Source organism: Carcharodon carcharias (genome assembly GCF_017639515.1).
Source record: "Carcharodon carcharias isolate sCarCar2 chromosome 39 unlocalized genomic scaffold, sCarCar2.pri SUPER_39_unloc_1, whole genome shotgun sequence".
NCBI classification, from domain to species: domain Eukaryota; kingdom Metazoa; phylum Chordata; class Chondrichthyes; order Lamniformes; family Lamnidae; genus Carcharodon; species Carcharodon carcharias.
Window position 1 is genome coordinate 1109310 of NW_024470814.1, and position 22248 is coordinate 1131557.

Consider the following 22248-nt stretch of genomic DNA (forward strand, 5'->3'; position numbering starts at 1 on the left):
ACTGATAGATCAAAAACCCTCACCTACCAGAGACTGAGAGGAGATAATATAGCTCAGAGGTGCATGTTAGACACTAAATATTGCAGACAAAATGCACATTTATACAATAAAGACTGATAGGTTCTAGGCAAAATCCAGAATCTCAGATATGAAACTGGGTGATACAGGGGAAGGTTTAATCCCAGACATCAAAACCTGCCAGGTACAGATATAACAAACACTGAAAATCCAGATACTGAAAGTTTAAGATTAACAAACATACATTAACACACCAGTGCCTTATGTGCATGTAGTGTAAACATTACTGAAGTAAGTGTGACAGACAGCAACAGAGCAAAATGCACACGCTCACATAGCAAACCAGGGTTTAAGAGTTGGACTGAAATATATATTTGCATATGAGAAACAAAACGATACAGAATAATATCTCACTCAAATTCCAAAAACAAGCAGGTCCAGTTTAAAATCCAAACATATAAGAAATTGGAAGTTAGATTTAGAAAAACATTCACGTTGCATATATTGACAGGAACAGAGTTAAATCCACATTCACATTAAATGAACTGTAGTAATGCCTCTATTCACATCAGAATCACACAGTGCAGAAGAGGCCCTTCGGCTCATTGAATCTGCACCGACAAGTGAGAAACACCTGACCTACTGATCTAACCCCATTTACCAGCACTTGGCCCACAGCCTTGAATGTTGTGACATGCCAGGTGCTCACCCAGGTACTTTTTAAAGGATGTGAGGCAACCCGTCACAACCCTCTCAGGCAGCGCATTCCAGATTGTCACCACCCTCTGGGTAAAAAAGTTTTTCCTTACATCCCCCCTAAACCTCCTGCCCCTGAATTTGAACTTGTGTCCCCTCGTGACTGACCCTTGGAAAAAGGGGAACAGCTGCTCCCTATCCACCCTGTCCATGCCCCTCATAATCTTGGACACTTCGATCAGGTCGCCCCTCAGTTTTCTCTGCTCCAACGAAAGCAAGCCAAGTCTATCCAACCTCTCTTCATAACTTAAATTTTTCATCCCAGGCAACATCCTGGTGGATCTCCTCTGCAGCCCTTCCAGCGCAATCACATCCTTTCTATAATGTGGTGACCAGAACTGCACACAGTACTCCAGCTGTGGCCACATCAAGGTTCTATACAACTCCAACATGACCTCCCTACTTTTGTAATCTATGCCTCGACTGATAAAGGCAAGTGTCCCATATGCCTTTTTCACCACCCTACTAACATGCCCCTCCGCCTTCAGAGATCTATGGACACACACACCAAGGTCCCTTTGTTCCTCAGAACTTCCTAGTGTCATGCCGTTCATTGAATACTTCCATGTCAAAGTATTCCTTCCAAAGTGTATCACCTCACACTTTTCGGGCTTGAAATCCATCTGCCACTTATCTGCCCATTTGACCAACCCATCTATATCTTCCTCTAGTCCAAGACACTCAACCTCACTGTTAACCACCTGGCCAATCTTTGTGTCATCCATAAACTTACTAATCCTATCCCCCACATAGTCATTTATGTTGTTTATATAAATGACAAATAATAGGGGACCCAGCACACATCCCTGTGGTACACCACTGAACACTGGCTTCCAGTCACTAAATAATCCTTCTGTCATCACCCTCTGTCACCTACAACAAAGCCAATTTTGAATCCACCCTATCAAGTTACCCTGTATCTCATGTGCATTTGCCTTCAGTATAATCTCCCAAGTGGGAGCTTGTCAAAGGCTTTGCTGAAATCCATAAAAACTATATTAAGTGCTCTACCCTCATTCTAGGGGTTTAAAGATGTAGAATGAAACTCACTTGCATTCCAGAAACTGAAAGATACTGCAATCTAAACACTCAACTAACAAAGACTGAGAAAAAAGAATGAAATTCCCTCGAGCTAAAATGAATGTTGCAGAGTAAAATGCACATTGATATGCCAGAAACTGACAAGTTCAGAATGACCCACACTCAGATAGCTAACATTGCCATGTAGAGTACAACACTTTGTCATTCATGCTGGTTATCTAGAGCTGGATATGCACTTCCCAATCTAATCCCATACAGGCATTTCGAAGTCTGGCAGACACACACCAAAAAAAAAAGCTATATCCCAGAAACAAGCAGGAACATGATTGATAAAGCCATTATATTTAACAAATTGGCAGACACAATGTAAAATTCAGAGCCCCATTCCAAAGACTGTCATGAACAGAATATCAATAGCACTTATTTAGCAGTTTTTTAATTTTTTTTTTTATTCATGGGATGTGGGCATCACTGGCTAGGCCAGCATTTATTGCCCATCCCTAATTGCCCTTGTTCAGAGGGCATTTTGAGAGTCAACCACCTTACTGAGTGTCTGGAGTCATACGTAGGCCAGACCAAGTAAGGACAGCAGATTTCCTTCCCGAAAGGACATTAGTGAACCAGATGGGTTTTTACAATAATCGACAATGGCTTTATGGTCATCCTCAGGTTTTTAATTCCAGATTTTTATTGAAGTCAGATTTCACCACCTGCCATGGTGGGATTCGAACCTGGGTCCTCAGAGCATTAGCCTGGGTATCAGGAACACCAGCCCAGTGACAAAACCACTGCTGCCACCTCCCCGCATATTAACAACTGCCTTTTAAATTCACAATCACTGAACAACAACTGGCAGATAAATACACAAGCATATAATCACATAACAAATTGAAAGATACAACATGAACCTCGTACTCAAGTAATGGGGCCTGGTGGGTTCATGGTGTCATGACAATGACATAACAGATGCAGACGATCATAGAGAAAAACAGATGCTCATTTACCACAATATGATAAGCAATCAAACCCACGTTCTCATATCAGGGGTTGGCAGCATAAGCATAAATCTTCACTCATTTAACATAAAATAACAGGCACAGAATAATGGCTATTTTCACAGACGTGACCATGAAAGGTGAAGGGTGGGAGGTCGAGTGGGTGAGGTGGGTGAACACTCTGCACCGTAGAATCCAGGATGCAGAATAAAATAAACACACACCAACCGGAAACTCTCATGTATGTAGTAACATCCACAGTGACATTTCAGAAACAGACAGGAAAAGCATAACACATACTCACAGGACAGACATACAATAGTTCCTCGATGGCTCCATGGTTTCACGACTGTCCATCATACGGACTGGAAACATTAACTCTGACTCTCTACAGATCCTGCCAGACCTGCTGAGTTTTTTTTTTCCCAAGAAAGTCAGGGAATTGGGTGGATTGGGGTGGTGGAGGGTATTGGAGAATTTGACTGCTGAGACAGCTTGTTGCTGTGAAGAGCAACAAAAGTGATCGAGTGGCTCAACTAACCAGCTGGATAGCTGTAAAATTGACATCATTACAAATCAGCCAACCTGGAACAAAGCTATCAAACATCTTTCATTAGCATAGAGCTCAGGGTTAGTCTAAAAAAAGCAAATTTAGTCATAGGTTTCAGTGAATGTCTGCAGTTTGCACTGGCCATTGTTGACAATCACAGGGTGCGGCATGATCTATGAAGTTAACTTAAATACCATTGCACTGTCTGACTGTCTGTAATGACCATGTTGAAATGCCTGCAATGTTCCTTTGATTATATTGAAGCACGTCAGAGTACAACATGATCCACGTAGACTACTTTCAATATATCGTTCCACTTTTTGTGATGGGCATTTAGAAATGTTTTGTAATGTTCTTTCAGATATTTTATGAATAAAGTATATTTTTCAGAAAAAAGACAAGAAAGTCGCTTTGACCACAAGTCCACCAGGCAGTTGTCGACACTTAACGTCTTGGAGGCCCTGCGGGAAAAAGAGATGGTGAATCCTGTCGGACGGTCCCCCGAGCAGACAGGCAAAGTCCTTTGGCAGAATGCCTGAAGCCCAGAACTTTCAAACAAGCACCAAGACGCAGCTTGGCTGGTGGTGAGAATGGTCCTCTGCGTCAGATCTTTCCTACAACCCGTACTCTTACCCCCTCCGCAAGTTGCCCTCGAGGTGGCTGTGCTGGGAAAGGGACCATTGTTCACCTCCTTGTGGACTGTGCCTTTGCAATAGAGGCCTGGAGAGAGATGCAATGGTTTCTGTTGAGGTTCCTCCCGAGCAGTTCTGTGACACAGGACTCTGTGCTCTACGGGCTGTCCCCAGTTACACACACCGAGACAAACATCAACTGCAGCTGGAGGATCATCAACTCGATGAAAGACGTTCTTCGACCTGCCCAAAATGTGTTTGTCTTCCAGTGCAAAGAGTTGCCCATGAACAAGATTTTCAGACTGGCACATTCCAAGCGCTGAGGGACGCACTATAGCTTGGGGCAGTTGCTGCAGAGATGCAATGGGGAAAGTAGCTGACTACAACTTTCCAGCTGTGCTGCACTGAGGGGCTGCACATTGTCTGGAACACCTCAGGCTGTATGTCTCGCATTGAATGTTTACAATAAATATGTGACAATTACATTGAAGCACCTTAGCATACCACATGATCGATGTAGACAATGTTCATGTCATTGCACTTTCTGTAATGATCATTTTGAAATGGCTACAATGTTTCTTTGATTATATTGAAGCACCTCAAAAGTGCAACATGGTCCATGTAGACAATTTTGAATATCATTCCACTTTCTGGGATAATAATTTTGGAAATGCTTTGTAATGTTGTTTCAGATGTTTTATCACTAAGGTATAATTTTGCAAAAATAAAAGGACTGATATGTCCCAGTTTCCAAGGAGGGTGGCAAGAAGATGAAGAGATCTAGGAAGGAAAGCTGTTCCATCCATACCTACAAAGTGATGAAGCAGGTTCATCTCAACACCGGCATCTGCCCCGAGGCCATGAGCATCATAAAGTTGTCCGTTAATGATATTTTCGAGCGCATCATGGGTGAGGCTTCCCATCTGGCCCACTACAACAAGCTCAGCACCATCAGCTTCTGGGAGATCCAGATCACTGTGTGCCTGCTGCTACCTGGGGAACTGGCCAAGCACGCCATGGCAGAGGGGACAAAGGTGGTGGCCAGAGTGTACCAGTTCCAACTCAAACTCCACAATGGATTTTGTAAGAGCCAATCACACAGTCTCTGAAAAAGCTATGGCAACAGCTCTAGAATATTCCAAACACTGCTTTCAAGTGAAGCAACGCATCACTTACACTTCCCTTAATTTAGTTGACTGCATTCGCTGCTCCCAATGTGGTCTCCTCGGCATTGGAGAAACCAAACGCAGACTGAGTGACCGCTTTGCGGAACACCTTCGGTCTGTCCGCAAGAATGACCCAGACCTCCCTGTCGCTTGCCATTTCAACACCCCACCCTGCTCTCATGTCCACATGTCCGTCCTTGGCCTGCTGCATTGTTCCAGTGAAGCTCAACGCAAACTGGAGGAACAGCTCCTCATCTTCCGATGAGGCACTTTACAGCCTTCCGGACTGAATATCAAGTTCAACAACTTCAGACCATGAACTCTCTCCTCCATCCTCACCTTTTTTTTTTAATCCCCTTTTTTCAATAATCATATACTTTTTTTCTTTTCCCACCTATTTCTGTTATTTTTACAATTTATTTCCATGTTGTTTTATCCCCACCTTTTTATTCTTTTTCTATTTGGTCCCCACACCCCACCATTACCCCCACCAGGGCCATCTGACACTTGCTCATCCTGCTTAATGTCACCACCATCAATACCCCTTTGACCTTTTGGTTATGACATATTTGGCAATCTCAACTTTGCATCCACCTATCACTGGCCCTCTATCCAGCTTCACCTGTCCAACCACCACCAGCACCCCCAAGCTCCCCTCACCCCAACACCCCCCACCCCCCGGCCTTAAACAGCTGATATTTCACCTCATTTCTATTTCTCTTTAACTCTGTTGAAGAGTCATATGGATGTGAAACATTAACTCTGTCTTCCTCTCTACAGATGCTCTCAGACCTGCTGAGTTTTTCCAGCAATTTTTGTTTTTGTTTCAGATTTCCAGCATCCACAGTATTTTGCTTTTAGCTCTATAATATTGATTTGTTTTAATACAAAATGTCTGGAGCTTCACACTTGCCTTTGTGATCTCTGTTTCAAACACACACAATCTGTGTACTCCTTTCACTGTCCATGTGATCTTTGTGTCTCTATTTACTAATGTACCATTCATTAAATCACTTGGCCCTGGACCTCTCTGTGCTTAATCTTTTGGCCCCTTTCCTGTCCTGGGTGTATGTCATGAAGATATTAATGTGTAAAGTATTTTTGAAAATTATTTTAAATTGGACTTGTAGTAAGATGTGTGTACGTATCTTAACTGGATTAAAGCTAGCTAGTCTGGGTGCTTTGAATAGTAGCTTTAGGATGTTAAACAATAAGGTACATTTGCATTTTGTTTTCAACATTCAAAGACTGGAGGTGAAATCTTGCACCAAGCTAGGAGACACCAAGCAATATGTTTATATTACAAATAGAATTGATACTATGAAAACAGTTTTATTGTTAGAAAAGGTGGAACTAAAAGGGCCTGGTGATACAATGAGAATTTGTATTCACAGGGAAGGCTTGGTATATACAGAAAAGAGTTTTGTGTGTGTAGGTGAGAGGCATGTAATATCTAAGTAGCCTGTAAGTCATACAACTGCCTGCAAATGAAACAAATTGCAAGGGACCTCCTTTTGAATTCATAATATAAAATGTCATTTGTCTGGTGTCTATATAAGTCTATGGGTTATTGTTGCCTTGGTGAAGGTTTACCCTAATGTGGGCATTTGTTTAAAAGTTATTATGGTAGTAATTTGTAGACATGTGTATGTGTTTAATTGCTTGTTCAATTAATAAATGTTTAATTGATATAAAAAATAAACCTCTGGTGGCTTGGTGGTTTCTTTTCTGAATTCAGAGCTGCCTCTCAAACATAGCAAGTGAAATGGTTATGACAGTTGTTTAAAGTTTCCCTCTGGGATTATACATAACTCAGCCTTGACCAACTGCTGTGTCCTAACAATATATTAAGAGCCAATTTTACACAAACTTGACAGTTTTCTCATTCATCAAATTTGCACTCAGTACCACATTGCATACGGTATCTACTGACCTGCTTAATAACATGACTGTGGGTGTGCTTACATCACATGGACAGGAACAGTTTAAGAGCTCACCCAGCTCCTTCTCAACGGCATTTAGGGATGACCATGCCATAGCCAGTGACACCCACATCCTATGAAAAAAATGTTTTAAAAAAATCTTCCAACTGCAGTCGCTCATGAACCACCAAATTTGAAAGTTCACCTAAGTTCTAGCAACAAACCTGTTGCATTTTTCAATTGCGTGAATGGGGACCAGCCTAAAATATGATGTATTATTCACAGGCTGAGTTGAAATGTGTCCACTTACAGAGTGCTGTGAAATGAATCATTCAACTTGCAGATTACAGCCGGTTTCATTTTTTTTATTCATTCACTTGTCAGCGTTCATGGCTCATGCCTAGTTGCCCTTCAGAAGGTGGAGGTGAGCTAAATTCTTGAACCGCTACAGCCTGTGTGGTGTAGGTACACCCACAGTGCTGTTAGGATGGGAGTTCCAGGATTTTGACCAGCGACAGTGGGTCCTGACTTGTGCCTTGTAGATGGTGGACAGGCTTTGGTGTGACAGGAGATGAGTTACTCACTGCCGGATTCCTCACCCCAGACCCACTCTTGTAGCCACATTATTTATATGGCTGGTCCCAGTTCAGTTTCTGGTCAATGGTAACCCCCAGGATGTTGATAGTGAGGGGATTCAGTGAAGGTAATGCCATTGAATGTCAAGGCCGATATATTTCCAAGTCAGGATGATGAGTGACTTGGAGGGGAACTTCCAGGTGGTGGTGTTCTCATGTACCTACTGCCCTTTTCCTTATAGATGGTAGAGGTCATGGGTTTGGAAGGTGCTGTCTAAGGAGGCTTGGTGAGTTGCTGCTGTGCATCTTGTAGATGGTACATACTACTGCTACTGTGCGTTGGTGGTGGAGGGAATGAACATTTGTTTGTGGAAAGGGGGCTGCTCAAGTAGGCTGGGCTCCTTTGTCCTGGATGGTGTTGAGCTTCTTGAGCATTGGCAGAGCTGCACTCATCCAGGCAAGTGGGGAGTGTTCCATCACACTCCTGACTTGTGCCTTGTAGATGGTGGACAGGCTTTGGTGTGACAGGAGATGAGTTACTCTCTGCCGATTCCTCGTCCCAGACCCGATCTTGTAGACACATTATTTATATGGCTGGTCCCAGTTCAGTTTCTGGTCAATGGTAACCCCCAGGATGTTGATAGTGGGGGATTCAGTGATGGTAATGCCATTGAATGTCAAGGGCGATGGTAAGATTTTCTCCTGTTGGAGCTGGTCATTGCCTGACACTTGTGTGGTGTGACTGCTACTTGCCACTTGTCAGCCCAAGCCTGGATATTGTCCAGGCATTGCTGCCAGGACTTTGGGCATGGACTGCTTCAGTATCTGAGGAGTCATCAATTCTACGTAAGATTGTGCAATCGTCAGCGATCATCCCCACTTCTGATCTTCTTAACCGAGGAAGAATAGAGACCAGATTGTAAAAAACGAATGTGAAATTCCTGATACCATGTGAAATATTAAAACGAGGAGAGCGATTTTTAAAAAATACTCGTGGTGATATATCAATGGTACTTCCCAGTTTTCGATTAAAATCGCTCTTTGATTTACAATTATATTGCTGTACTTTTCAGGTTTAAAAAAATCGGTTGGAATCTGTTCATTTGGCGCCGGTTTTTGTTTCGCCTTCATCTCCGTGCATCGCCTGACTGGTGAGTTAAGTGTTGGTCACCTTGGTAACATATAACTGGTTGGTAGACATGAATAAAGCGATTTGGATTCTGTCCAAAGTGACCAATTGGCAGTACCATCAGCACCATTGCTCCAAAATGTGAATGGGTTGTCGGGGGGGTGGGGGGGGGTGGGGGTGGGCAAATGTGGGCCGAGTTCATCGCTGGTCTTGAAATAATGTGACAGAGATTGGAGCTGGCAGGATTGCAGTTCCCAGCCGGCCGTGTTCACAGAGAAAGGGGAGCTATGCTCGGCCCAAGTGTTGGCGCAACCATTGTTTTGACTGCGGTGATGCCTAATGTCCAGGGCTTCAGCCCAGGAAAAGCAAGATTGTGGGCTCGAAGGTCAAGAGAAGCAACCTTTCTTGCAGCAAGAAATCACCCAATTTCACTGTGAAAGTGACGGAGAAGAGTTAATAAAAAAAAACAAAAATACCTGGGAAAAACTCAGCAGGTCTGGCAGCATCTGCGGAGAGGAACACAGTTAACGTGTTGAGTCCGTATGACTCTTCAACAGAACTAAGGAAAAATAGTAAAGGGGATGAAATATAAGCTGGTTTAAGAGTGGGTGTGGGGTGTTGGGGGGATGTTGGGACAAGAAGAGCTGGATAGAAGGCCAGTGATAGTTGGAGATGACCAAAAGTTGTCACAGACAAAAGGACAAAGAGGTGTTGAAGGTGGTGATATTATCTAAAGGACAAAGAGGTGTTGAAGTTGGTGATATTATCTAAAGGACAAAGAGGTGTTGAAGGTGGTGATATTATCTAAGGGACAAAGAGGTGTTGAAGGTGGTGATATTGTCTAAAGGAATTTGCTAATTAAGGGTAGAAAGCAGGACAAGCAAGGTGCAGATAGCCCTAGTTGGGGTGGAGTAGAGTGAAGGAATCAAAAGAGGCTAAAGGTAGAGATAAAACAATAGATGGAAATACATTTAAAAATAATGGAAATAGGTGTGAAAAGAAAAATCTATATAAATTATTGGAAAAAACAAAAAGGAGTGGGAAAAATCAGAAAGGGGGTGGGAATGGAGGAGAGAATTCGTGATCTAAAATTGTTGAACTCAATATATCAGTCCGGAAGACTGTAAAGTGCCTAGTCGGAAGGTGAGGTGCTGTTCCTCCAGTTTGCGTTGGGCTTCACTGGAACCATGCAGCAATCAAGGAAGGATAGGTGGGCATGAGAGCAGGGTGGAGTGTTGAAATGGCAAGTGACAGGGAGGTATGGGTAATGCTTGCGGACAGAATGAAGGTGTTCTGCAAAGCGGTCACCTAGTCTGCATTTGGTCTCTCCAGTGTAGAGGAGACCGCATTGGGACCAACGAATGCTTTAGACTAAATTGAGGGAAGTGCAAAGTGAAATGCTGCTTCACTTAAAAGGAGTGTTTGGGCCCTTGGACAGTGAGGAGAGGGGAAGTAAAGGGGCAGGTGTTGCATCTTCTGTGGTTGCATGGGAAGGTGCCGTGGGAGGGGGTTGAGGAGGAGTGGCTCAGGGTGTCATGGAGGGAACGATCCCTACAGAATGCCGCCGGGGTGGGTGAAGGGAAGATGTGTTTGGTGGTGGCATCATGCTGGAGTTGGGGGAAATGGCGGAGGATGATCCTTTCAACGCGGAGGCTGGTGAGGTGATAAGTGAGGACAAGGGGGACCCTATCATGTTTCTGGGGGGGAGAAGAAGGTGTGAAGGTGGATGCATGGGAGATGGGCCAGACACGGTGGAGGGCCCTGTCAACCACCATGGGTGGAAAACCTCGGTTAAGGAAGAAGGAGGACATATCAGAGGAACTGTTTTCGAAAGTGGCATCATCAGAGCAGATGTGATGGATCCCCTCCCATGACACCTTCCCTACCTAACCCCATTTATCAGCGCTTGGCCCATAGCCTTGAATGTTATGACGTGCCAAGGTAAGGGGCAGGAGGTTTAGAGGGGATATGAGGATTGTTTTTTTTTACTCCACCCAGAGCGTGGTTGGAATCCACAATACACTGCCTGAGGAGGGGGTGGGGGAGAGGGGTGGTAGAGGCAGGAAACCTCACAACAATTAAAACATCTTTGGATGAGCACTTGAAACGCCATAGCACACAGGGCCGCGGGCCAAATGCTGGAAAGTGGGATTAGAATAGATAGGTGTTTGATGGCCGGAACGGACAAGATGGGCCGAAGGGCTTGATTCTTGTGCTGCATAACTCGACGACTATGACTCACAATAATGCAGGGAGGGGGGAGGTGCGCCGTTCTCTTTACGGCTATTTAAGAATTACGTGAGTATATAGACAGGGGAGTGTTTAGAGAAAAAGATGAGACGCTCCCGTGCTGGAATCGCTCTCAGATGATTGCAGCGTTTTCCTTTTCGGCTTTGTTGAAGCGCTCACCCTTAAAGGATAACTACATGAGGGACCAATGGCAGATGGGAACACAAGGAACGTTACAAAAAATAAGGCTGGAATTCGACCAATCCGCATCTGTGCCTTCACCTATCCTTCATTAGCATGGAAGTAAAATGCTGCGGATGCTGGGAATCTGAAACGAAAACAGAAAATGCTGGAAAAACTCAGCAGGTCTGGCAAAACCTCGAGAGAGAGAGAGAGACTAGAGTTAACCCTTCGGGTCCGTGTGACTTTGTCCACATGGGTTCCAGAGGACTCTCCTTCAGAGCGAGAAACATTGACTGATTCTCTCCACGGACGCTGCCGAGTTTCGGCGAGAAAGTCAGGGAATTGGGTGGATTGCAGTGGGCGAGGGTGGACCATAAGACGCAGGAGCAGAAATTAGGCTATTGGGCCCATCGAGTCTGCTCCGCCATTCAATCAACGACCACGTGTCGACGGGTGACGACGATTTGACCACAAAAGTACAGCTTGAGGATGGTTATTTTTTCAGGTTTCCAGCATCCGCAGTATTTTGTTTTCACACTGCTAAAAAAAAAACACCCGCCTTGTGCGGATTAACGCTCTCATTGGATAACTTGGTGGCTCTTAAAAGAGCCTTTGTGGTTCTCGGTGTCGGGGGAAGTTTAGAGTCGGGTTGGGTCAGTCTAGGCGCGCTCCCCGCGGATACGGCGCGCCAGCTGGATGTCTTTGGGCATGATGGTGACCCGCTTGGCGTGGATGGCGCACAGGTTGGTGTCCTCAAAGAGCCCCACCAGGTAAGCCTCGCTGGCCTCCTGCAGGGCCATGACGGCCGAGCTCTGGAAGCGCAGGTCGGTCTTGAAGTCCTGAGCGATCTCCCGCACACCAGGCGCTGGAAGGGCAGTTTGCGGATCAGCGGCTCGGTGGATTTGTGGTAGCGGCGGATCTCCCGCAGAGCCACAGTGCCGGGCCTCTAGCGATGGGGCTTCTTCACGCCGCCCGTGGCTGGAGCGCTCTTGCGGGCAGCTTTGGTCGCCAGCTGCTTGCGGGGAGCTTTCCCTCCAGTCAACTTGCGCGCTGTCTGCTTGGTCCTGGCCATGATAACAAACGCTGCGGAACACAGACTCTGAGAATAATGAAGCCGCTCTGTGTCTGTCTATTTAAGACATTGTCCGTCACCTCCCTCCTGTCCTGGTTGGATGCAGCGCAATCCCGCCGAGAAATTTGAAAAGAGAAGCGGGGGGAGGGGGGGGGGGGGGCTGCATGGATTTCTGGGCCCTGATTGGTGGAGCAGAAACTGACAGTTCATCAATTTCCAAATGCCCGCCAATTTCAGAGGGACTCGGACATGGAGGCGATACCGCTTCCATCCAGAGAATCATGCACACCCCCTCACCGGGTACATTCTAATTCCCCTGATGTCTGAATGAGCAATGATGAAGGGAATTGGGGAGGAGGAAGGGGGAGGAGGAAGGGGGGGAGGGGGGAGGAGGAAGGGGGAGGGGGAGGAGGGGAGGGGGAAAGATGAAGGAGGAGGAAGGATGAGGGAGGGGGAGGAGGGAGGGGGAGGGGAGGAGGAAGAGGGGCGAGGGGGGCAGGAAGGGGAGGAGGAAGGGGGCGCGGGGGGAGGAGGAAGGGGGCGAGGGGGGAGGAGGAAGGGGGAGGGGGAGGAGGAAGGGGGAGGGGGGAGGAAGGGGGAGAAGGAAAGGGGAGGAGGAGGAGGAGGGGAGAGGGGGAAGGATGAGGGAGGAGGAGGGGGAAGGATGAGGAGGGGAGGAGGAGACGAGGAAGGGGAGGAGGAGGAGGGGGGAGAGGGTGGAGGATGAGTGGAGTGGGAGGGGGAGGAGGAAGGGGGAGAAGGAAAGGGGATGGGTAGGGGAGGAGGGGGTATGGGAGGAGGTGGGGGTAGGGAGGAGGGGGTGGGGGGGGGTGGACAAAAGTGAAAATAGTGCTGAGGGGAGAATATGATGCCTACAAGAAAAAAATATGACAAAGGAGTGAAAACGGTGGACAGGCGAGAATTCAACGTCTGTAAGATGCTGCGACCGATCAAACTATAACTTAATGCGAGTTCTGATGAGGAATCAAACGGATTTGCAAAGTTACCTGTGTCCCTCTCCGCAGACGCTGTCAGACCTGCTGATTTTTCCCCAGATATTTATGATCTTGCTTCAGACTTCCGGCATCCGCAGTATTTTGCTTTAATCCACCTGCGGGATTGGAACCCAGGTCATTATTACCGTCGAGTCCCTGGTTTAATAGTCCAGCGACCATACCACCACACATCACAGAGAGAGAGAGAGAGAGAGACAGACAGAGATTGACGGGAAATATCATCTAAGCAGCAAATATACAATCTGACGCTTCGTACTTTCATTTACGTTTTCAATCCCAATGGTAGGGTAGTTCCCACCAGAACTGAAGTCGAAATCACACACATCCATCGCTGTGAAAGATGCGGGAATAAAATTCGGGACGACTGCTACCTCCAAAACTATGACCGTTCAGCGCCTGTAATATACATGAGCATGCGGAAATCAATGGAAATTTCTGAAAACCGAACTAAATTAAACCAGGAGACCTTGTGTGACTCACGATTATATTGTGAATGGAAAATGCGCAGATGACAAAGCTGTGTATTTATCTAGATTTTCCCTCTCCCGCTCTGAGGTCACTTGCTCTCAATGTGAGGTTGTGGGCGGCTCTTAGAAGAGCCTTTGGGTTTATGTTTATAGAGTCGGGTCGATTCGGTTCAGCCGCCGAATCCATAGAGAGTGCGGCCCTGGCGTTTCAGAGCGTACACCACATCCATGGCGGTAACCGTCTTCCGCTTGGCGTGCTCGGTGTAGGTGACAGCATCCCTGATCACATTCTCCAGGAAAACCTTCAGCACCCCGCGGGTCTCCTCGTAGATCAGGCCCGAAATACGCTTGACACCGCCACGGCGAGCCAGGCGGCGGATGGCCGGTTTGGTGATGCCCTGGATGTTATCGCGAAGCACTTTACGGTGCCGCTTCGCTCCGCCTTTCCCCAGTCCTTTGCCTCCTTTCCCTCTGCCAGACATGATGCTTCTTCAGTCAAATCGCTGCTGAATGAGTGGGGGAAGCAGCTTCACGTTCCGCTTTTATACAGCCCGCCCCGACCTGACTGAGAAAGGGACAGGGAGAGTGCGTGAGAGGGGATGACTGTGGGTAACCGACTGTGTGTGTGTGTGTGTGTGTGTGTGTGTTTTACACGCATAAAGCATACTTTATACGATAAGCACTGCTTGCTCGAACCGCCAATTGCATTCAACGTTACCAGAAAGTCGGAACTTTTAAAAGCATATATGTTCTGATATTTAAAAAAAAACGATGCATTAACATATCTGCTTCATTCTTTTTGTGCAACAGTTGGTTACAGCGCTAGGAGTGCAACGGTGCTAGAACACAGCTCTCCACCGCCCGCTCAAGGGGAATGGGGGATGGGCAAGCAATCCTGGCCCAGCTCGCGACTTCCCCCATCCCCTGAACGAAAATAAGGCAACCTGCGTTCATTCGAGTGACGGGTGAATCGGAAGAGTCACGTGTTGGGGCTGATGTGGGGAAGCGGGGTTTCGGCCCACTATTGCCACCACCCTGAATATGCGGAAGCAGAGACTGGATAGCCTCGGACTGTCTTCCCTGGAGCAGAGAAGGCTGAGGGGTTGGGGACGGGGACCTGATAGAGGTATACGAAATTATGAGGGACATAGATGGGGCAGATAGGAAAAAAAACTTTACCCACTTAGAGGGGGTGTCAATAACCGGGGAGTGTGCGGGGGAGTGGGTAGATTTAAGGTAAGGGACAGGAGGGGGGTTTGAGGGAAACAAAATCATCCAGAGGGTGGTTGGAATCTGGAACACACTGCCTGAGGGGGTGTTACAGGCAGGAACCATCACAACATTGATGAAGTATTCAGATGAACACTTGAAATGCCAGAGCAGGCAGGGCAACGGGCCAAGTGCTGGAAAAATGGGATTAGGATCGATCGGTGCTTGATGGCCGGCAAGGACCCGATGGGCCGAAGGGTCTGATTCTGCGCTCGTTAACTGAGACTGCGGCGAAAACTCCGTCCCAGTTACCGTGAGGCCGGCTCATCCCCGTATTGATTGAAGAGATTGGGCTGGGTCAAGAAGTAGCTGGGTCAAGAAGTCATGACCCTTCAACAGAACTAAGTAGAAATAGGAAAGGGGTGAAATATAAGCTGGTTTAAGGGAGGGGGCGGGAAGAAGGTGGGGGGGGGGAGAGTTGTTGGGAAAAGCAAGCAGTGATAGGAGGAGATAACCAAAAGATGTCAAAGACAAAAGAACAATGAGGTGTTGAAGGTGGTGATATTATCTAAAAGAATGTGCTAATTAAGATTGGGGAGCAAGACAAGCAAGGTACAGCTCTAGTGGGGGGTGGAGTGAAATAAACCATGCGTGGAATACACTTAAAAATAATGGAAATAGGTGGGAAAAGAAAACATATATAAATTATTGGAAAAAACAAAAGGGAGGGGGAAGAAATGGAAAGGGGGTGTGGATTGAGGGAGTTCAAGATCTAAAGTTGTTGATCTCAATATTCAGTCCGGAAGGCTGTAAAGTGCCTAGTCGGAAGATGAGGTGCTGTTCCTCCAGTTTGTGTTCGGCTTCACTGGAGCAATGCAGCAAGCCAAGGATAGACATCTGGGCAAGAGAGCAGGGTGGAGTGTTAAAATGGCAAACGACAGGGAGGTCTGGGTAATGCTTGCGGACAGACCGAAGGTGTACTGCAAAGCGGTCACCCAATCTGCGTTTGGTCTCTCCAATGTAGAGGAAACCACATTGGGACCAACGAATGCAGTAGACTAAGTTGGGGGAAATGCAAGTGAAATGCTGCTTCATTTGAAAAGGGAGTTTGGGCCCTTGGACGGTGAGGAGAGAGGAAGTGACAGGGCAGGTGTTGCATCTTTTGCGTGGTCATGGGCTGGTGAAATAGGAGGGTGTTGAGGAGTAGAGGGTGATGGAGGAGTGGACCAGGGTGTCACAGAGGGAACAATCCCTACGGAATGACACCAGGAGGGGTGAAGGGAAAATGTGCTTGGTGGTGGCATCATGCTGGAGTTGGCGGAAATGGCGGAGGATAATCCTTTGAATGTGGAGGCTGGTGGGGTGATAAGTGAGGACAAGGGGGACCCTATTATGTTTCTGGGAGGGAGGAGAAGGCGTGAGGGCGGATGCACGGGAGATGTGCCAGACAAGGTTGAGGGCCCTGTCAACGACCGTGGGTGGAAAACCTTGGTTAAGGAAGAAGGAGGACATGTCAGAGGAACTGTTTTTGAAGGTAGCATGATCAGAACAGATGTGATGGAGACAAAGGAAATGAGAGAATGGGATGGAGTCTTTACAGGAAGTGGGGTGTGAGGAGCTGTAGTCGAGGTAGCTGTGGGAGTCGGTAGGCTTGTAATGGATATTGGTGGACAGTCTATCACCAGAAATTGAGACAGGGAGTTAAAGGAACAGAAGGGAAGTGTCAGAGATGGACCACGTGAAAATGATGGAGGGGTGGAGATTGGAAGCAAAATTAATAATTTTTTCCAGGTCCTGATGAGAGCATGAAGCAGCACTGAATTAATCATCAATGTACTGGAGAAAGAGTTTTGGGAGGGGTCCGGAGTCAGACTAGAACAAGGAATGTTCCAGATACCCCATAAAGAGACAGGCATAACTGGGGCCCATGCGGGTACCCATAGCCACACCTTTTATTTGGAGGAAGTGAGAGGAGTTGAAGGAGAAATTGTTCAGTGTGAGAACAACTTTAGCCAGACGGAGGGGAGTAGTGGTGGATGGGGATTGTTTGGGCCTCTGTTCGAGGAAGAAGCTGAGAGCCTCTAGACCATCCCGGGGGATTGGACGTCCATGGTGAAGAGGAGGTGGTTGGGCCAGGGAACTGGAAATTTTTGATGTGACATAAGGTGTCAGAGGAATCATGAACGTAAGTGGGAAGGGACTGGACAAGGGGAGAGAGAAGGGAGTCAAGATAGCGAGAAATGAGTTCCATGGGGCAGGAACAGGCTGACACGATCGCTCTGCCAGGACAGTCCTGGATTTTGTGGATTTTGGGTAGGAGGTAGAAGCAGGCCATCCGAGGTTGGGCGACTATCAGTTTGGATGCTGTGGGAGGAAAATCCCCAGAGGAGATGAGGTCAGTGACAGTCCTGGAAACAATGGCTTGATGTTCAGTGGTGGGGGTGATGGTCTAGGGAGAGGTAGGAGGAAGTGTCTGCGAGTTGACGCTCAGCCTCTGCGAGGTAGAGGTCAGTGCGCCAGACGACAACAGCACCACCCTTGTCAGCGGGTTTGATGACAATGTTAGGGTTGGACCTGAGAGAATGGAGTTCAGTAAGTTCAGAGAGAGAGAGAGACAGGTTAGAATGGGTGAGAGGGGCAGAGAAATTGAGACGACTAATGTCACGCCGACAGTTCTCAATGAAAAGATCAAGAGAAGATAAGAATCCAGAGGGAAGGGTCCAGGTGGAGGGAGAATATTGGAGGTGAGTAAAAGGATCCGTTGAACGGGGAGATGACTCCTGACCAAAGAAGCGAGCCCGGAGACGAAGACAGCGGAAGAAGAGTTCAGCATTGTAGCTGGGGATGTTGGAGTGACTATAACACATTTTTTTTTAATGGGGAAGCAGCGCCGGGCACCAGGAACAAGCCGCATTCGATCAGGGGACCAGCTCTTTCATGTGAAACGTGGGTGGCTCTGAGAAGAGCCTTTGGGTTTCAGAGGTTTACAACTTGCTCGGGGCCTTTCCCTTCTTTCCTGTCTTTGCTTATCTCGTTTTGGGCTTGGCCCTCGCTTTGGCCACTTTTTTGACGCCCGTCACCTTCTTGGCAGGAGACTTTTTCTTGGGGGCTGCTTTCTTCACCGGCTTTTTTGGAGTTGCCGCCTTCTTGGCTGGAGTTTTCTTGGCTGCTGCTTTCTTGGCTGGGGATTTCTTGGCTGCTGCTTTCTTGGCTGGGGATTTCTTGGCTGCTGCTTTCTTGACTGGAGTTTTCTTGGCCGCTGCTTTCTTTGCCGTCACCTTCTTGGCTGCCGCTTTCTTCACTGGAGATTTCTTGCCAGCTGCTGCCTTCGCCTTCTTCCCCACTTTCCCCTGGGGTGTGTTCTTAGGGACTTTGAAGGATCCCGAGGCGCCCGTGCCCTTGACCTGAACCAGGAAGCCATTCGTCACATTCCTCTTGATGCTTTGCTTGATCTGGGAGCCGAGTTTGTCCACATCCAGCCCTTTGCCGCGCAGCGCCTTCTTGATGGCGGGCAGCGACATCCCCTTGCGATCGCTGCAATCCGCCACAACCTTGAGGATCTGCTCGCCCAGCTTGGGACCGGCTGCTCCGCTCCGGGGAGCCCCCTTCTTCTTCTTCTTGGGAGTCTTGACCTGGGCGGCGGGAGCGGCTGGAGGAGCCGTTTCGGCGTCTGCGGTGTCGGTCATGTTCCGGGAGTCTGCAGAAAAAAGTGTCTCTTGTCAATGTGAACGGGGTGAGAAATGAAGCCGCTGGTGGCGGCACTGAGCAACTTAAAGGCAGCGAGCGGACGGGGCGGAGACAAGCTGCTGTCAGCTCTAGGCTGCTGCTGCCTCTCTGTGTTTCTCTCTCCTCACAAACTCCCCAATTCCATGGAAATCCCCGCTTTTCAGAGACTCAGGCCGTATCCCCCCCGTCCCTGCCGCCCGAACCTTTGCGTTCCACCAGTTTCCACTCAAATCGACGTCCCCATTCTCGACTGAGACCCGTCTTGTTGCAGCACTGATCGCGCTCTCTCCCCCAATCGCCCGCATATTCTCCACTTTTCATCCCAAATCTGGAAATCAACGATGCCAGGGCCTCAAATTCGATTCCTGGGGTTCAGCGGGGGAGCAGAAGCATTCCCTGATTTGAAAATATTTCCATCTTACCAAGGAGGGACGCTAGTATTCCCTGGTCGGAAAGGAGAGACAAACACATGTGCATTAACCCACCCCACCCAACCCCTAGCCCGCCTCTTTCATACACACTCTCTTACACAATATTCACACCTACCCATTCAGAGGCTAAAAAAAAATGTTCATCAAATTGAAACCTTTCCCCGCCTGCTCCGGTTTATAGGGGGTTTATTGCTTTATTTTTGGCTCTGTAACTGTTCAACGCTCTGGTGTCCCGCGCCTAATGACTGTCTTTTAGCAAGCTTTCGAGGCAAGCGCCTATCAAGATTTATTTTTAAAGCGATGTAAATATTCAATGGACCTTGCAGAGAACATGGTGACAGAAAGCGGGTTTCGAGTCGATTGTGACACTTCGCCAGAACTCAGCCAGTCAAATTCGCTGCTGCATTGAACGCAAACCCTCGGTATTTTCTGAAGCAGGTGCAGAAAACGCCTGGACAAACTCAGCAGGTCTGACAGCATCTGTGGAGAGGCAGGCATGAGTTTACGGTTTCGATTCCGGAGTTCTCTGTTTTTGTTTCAGATTTCCAGCGTCCGCGGCGTTTTGCTTTCACCGGCATTCCCGTCTTGCCGCTGAAGCTACAGACGATCTACCTCTGAAGAAGGGTGCTCAGGACTCGAAACGTTCACCCTGTTTCTCTCTCCGCAGATGCTTCCAGACCTTCTGAGGTTTCCAGCATATTCCTTTTTTTTCAAATTAAAAGCTGTCCGATCCTCAACATTTTCCTCCCTGCGCTGACAGGTGACTGTAAATCCCAACCTCAGCAAGTATAGAAGGCCATTTAAAGTGTTATTCCCAAACCACCTTGAATACATGCAATTATTGAACCTACTGCTCCATAGGTAAATCGAGCGACACACCGACTTAAACAGGACACCCCCTAATTTATTTGAACTGTGGCCTTTGGTTCTACATTCCCCCGATGGTGGGGGTGGGAGGGGAGTGGGGTGGCGTGGGGTTTAGGAGGACTATCTGCAAATATTCACAGGGGTCTACGGCACAGAACAAGGCCCTTCGGCCCATCGAGTCTACGCCGGTCACTTATTTACCATCCTGTCCATGGATCTCATAGAGCTAATTCCAGCACAGAAGGAGGTCCCTGCTGAAGTATTATTTTCGTTCACATGTTTCCAATGTGAAATTTAGCTTCATAGAGTCACAGGGGTCTACAGCACAGGAAAAAAAGGCCCTTCGGCCCATCGAGTCTGCGCAGGTCAAACAAACACCTAACTATTCGAATCCCATTTTCCAGCACTAGGCCTATAGCTTTGTATGCCATGGCATTGCAAGTGCACATCTGAATACTTCTTAAATGTTATGAGGGTTTCTGCCTCTACCACTCTTTTCAGGCAGTGAGTTCCAGGTTCCCACCAGCCTTTGGATGGAAAAAGCATCTTCCTCATATCCCGTCTAAATCTCCTGCCACTTATCTTTAATCTATGCCCCCCGGTTATTGATCCCTCCACCAAGGGGAAAAGTTCCTTCCTGCCTACCCTATCTATGTCCCATGTGAAGTCCCCTCATTATCTTATAGGTTTCAATCAGGCAGCATCTCATTTTTTCTGAACTCCAATGAGTGTAGGCCAAACCTGGACAATCTTTCCTGATAAGATTATCCTTATATCCCAGGCAACAGCCGAGTGAGCCTTCTCTGAACTGCTTCTAATACAATTACAACCTTTTGTTAAGTAAGGAGACAATAACTGCGAACAGCAATCCAAGTGTGGTCTACGTAAGGCCGTGTACAGCGGAAGCAACACTTCACTACTCTTATCCACTTGCCTGAATGATGGTAGCTCCAACAACACTCAAGAAGCTTGACACCGTCCAGGGCAAATCCTGATTGATTGGCACTCCATCCACAAACATTCGCTCCCTCAACCACTGACGCACAGAGGCAGCCTTGTGTATACCATCTACAAGGTGCACTGCAGGAACCCACCAAGCCTCCTTAGACAGCACCTTTCAAACACATGGCCACTGCCATCTGGAAAGACAAGGGCAGCAGACACATGGGAACACCACCGCCTGCAAGTTCCCCTCCAAACCACCCACCATCCTCACTTGAAATAAATATATCAGCCATCCCTTTGCTGTTGCTGCGTCAAAATCCTTGAACTACCTCCCTAAAAAACACTGTTTGTGTACCTACACCACTCACTAGCTCCATCTGCATTTTTGTGGTCCATGTATGAGGAAACCTTAAACCCTCTATAATGACGAGTCCTGCAGTTCCTCTCCATTCAAGTAATTCCCTCTTTGTTTCTCCCTGCCAAAGTGGACACTTTCACATTTTCAGATTACATTACATCTGATATTTTGTTTGAACTGTTTCCTAGAAAATTCCTCTTTGAATTGTTTATGTCCTTTTGACAACTTGCTTGGCTACTTTTCTGTTTGTGTAATTCTTAGCAAACGTAGCTACCATACATTCGCTTCCTTCATCCAAGTTATTGACATGGATCACAAGTATTTGTGGCCCCAGCATTGATCCCTGTGACACTCCACTAGCAAGTGCTTACAAATTGGAAAAAAAGACCAATCTATCCCTACTCTCTACTTCCTGATCGCTATCCAATCCTCCATATAAGGTAATATGTTACAGCATAAACCATGAGCTTTGTTCTGTGTAGTAACTTTTGATGTGGCAGCTTGTTGAATGTCTACTTTGCTGTTTCTTCCCCCAAAACTCCAGCAAATTAGTCAAACGTGCTTTTCCTTTCAGGAAATTCATTTGAGGGAGAGAGAGAGAGAAAGAGAGAATTAATACATCTTTCAATACATTACCACATGTGAAATCACACTGAATAAGTGTCAGAACTTCATATCAACCATCAGGCAGTCAGCCACGTTATCTGCATGACAATGGAGTGCAAACATATCACAATCAATAATTGCGTTAAAACATGTCCAGAAGTAGATGGGGATATACTAGTTTGGGGAATTATTAGATTTAGATTCCCTAGTCTCATTCAGAAGAGGGAGGGGTTTTCTTCTGTGGAAAGTTTGAGTAGGTTGGGCCTATGTTCTTTGGAGTTTAGAAGAATGAGAGGTGTCCTTATTGAAATGTACAAGATTCGGAGGGGGTTTGACAGGGCAGATGCTGAGAGGA

General features: G+C 47.2%; 3 protein-coding genes and 1 pseudogene across 3 annotated transcripts in view; 1 reads left to right on the forward strand and 3 right to left on the reverse strand.

Moving 5' to 3' along the window:
- LOC121274854 (histone H3-like) overlaps nt 1–14233 on the reverse strand; it is a 114938-nt gene extending 100705 nt beyond the window's left edge. Inside the window, exon 1 of the mRNA XM_041182227.1 lies at nt 13948–14233. Within this exon, the coding sequence (XP_041038161.1) occupies nt 13948–14233 (286 nt within the window). The remainder of the gene's footprint in view (nt 1–13947) is intronic.
- On the forward strand, nt 4436–5236 carry LOC121274886 (late histone H2B.L4-like). The gene has a single exon (XM_041182276.1). It carries the CDS (start codon nt 4763–4765, stop codon nt 5099–5101), a length of 339 nt encoding a protein of 112 aa, XP_041038210.1. The 5' UTR covers nt 4436–4762; the 3' UTR covers nt 5102–5236.
- On the reverse strand, nt 11856–12268 carry LOC121274868 (annotated as a pseudogene).
- A 3753-nt stretch (nt 14234–17986) lies between the features above and the next one.
- On the reverse strand, nt 17987–18646 carry LOC121274921 (histone H1-like). The gene has a single exon (XM_041182300.1). The coding sequence runs from the start codon at nt 18644–18646 to the stop codon at nt 17987–17989; it is 660 nt and encodes a 219-aa protein (XP_041038234.1).
- Between the last annotated feature and the right edge of the window lie 3602 nt (nt 18647–22248).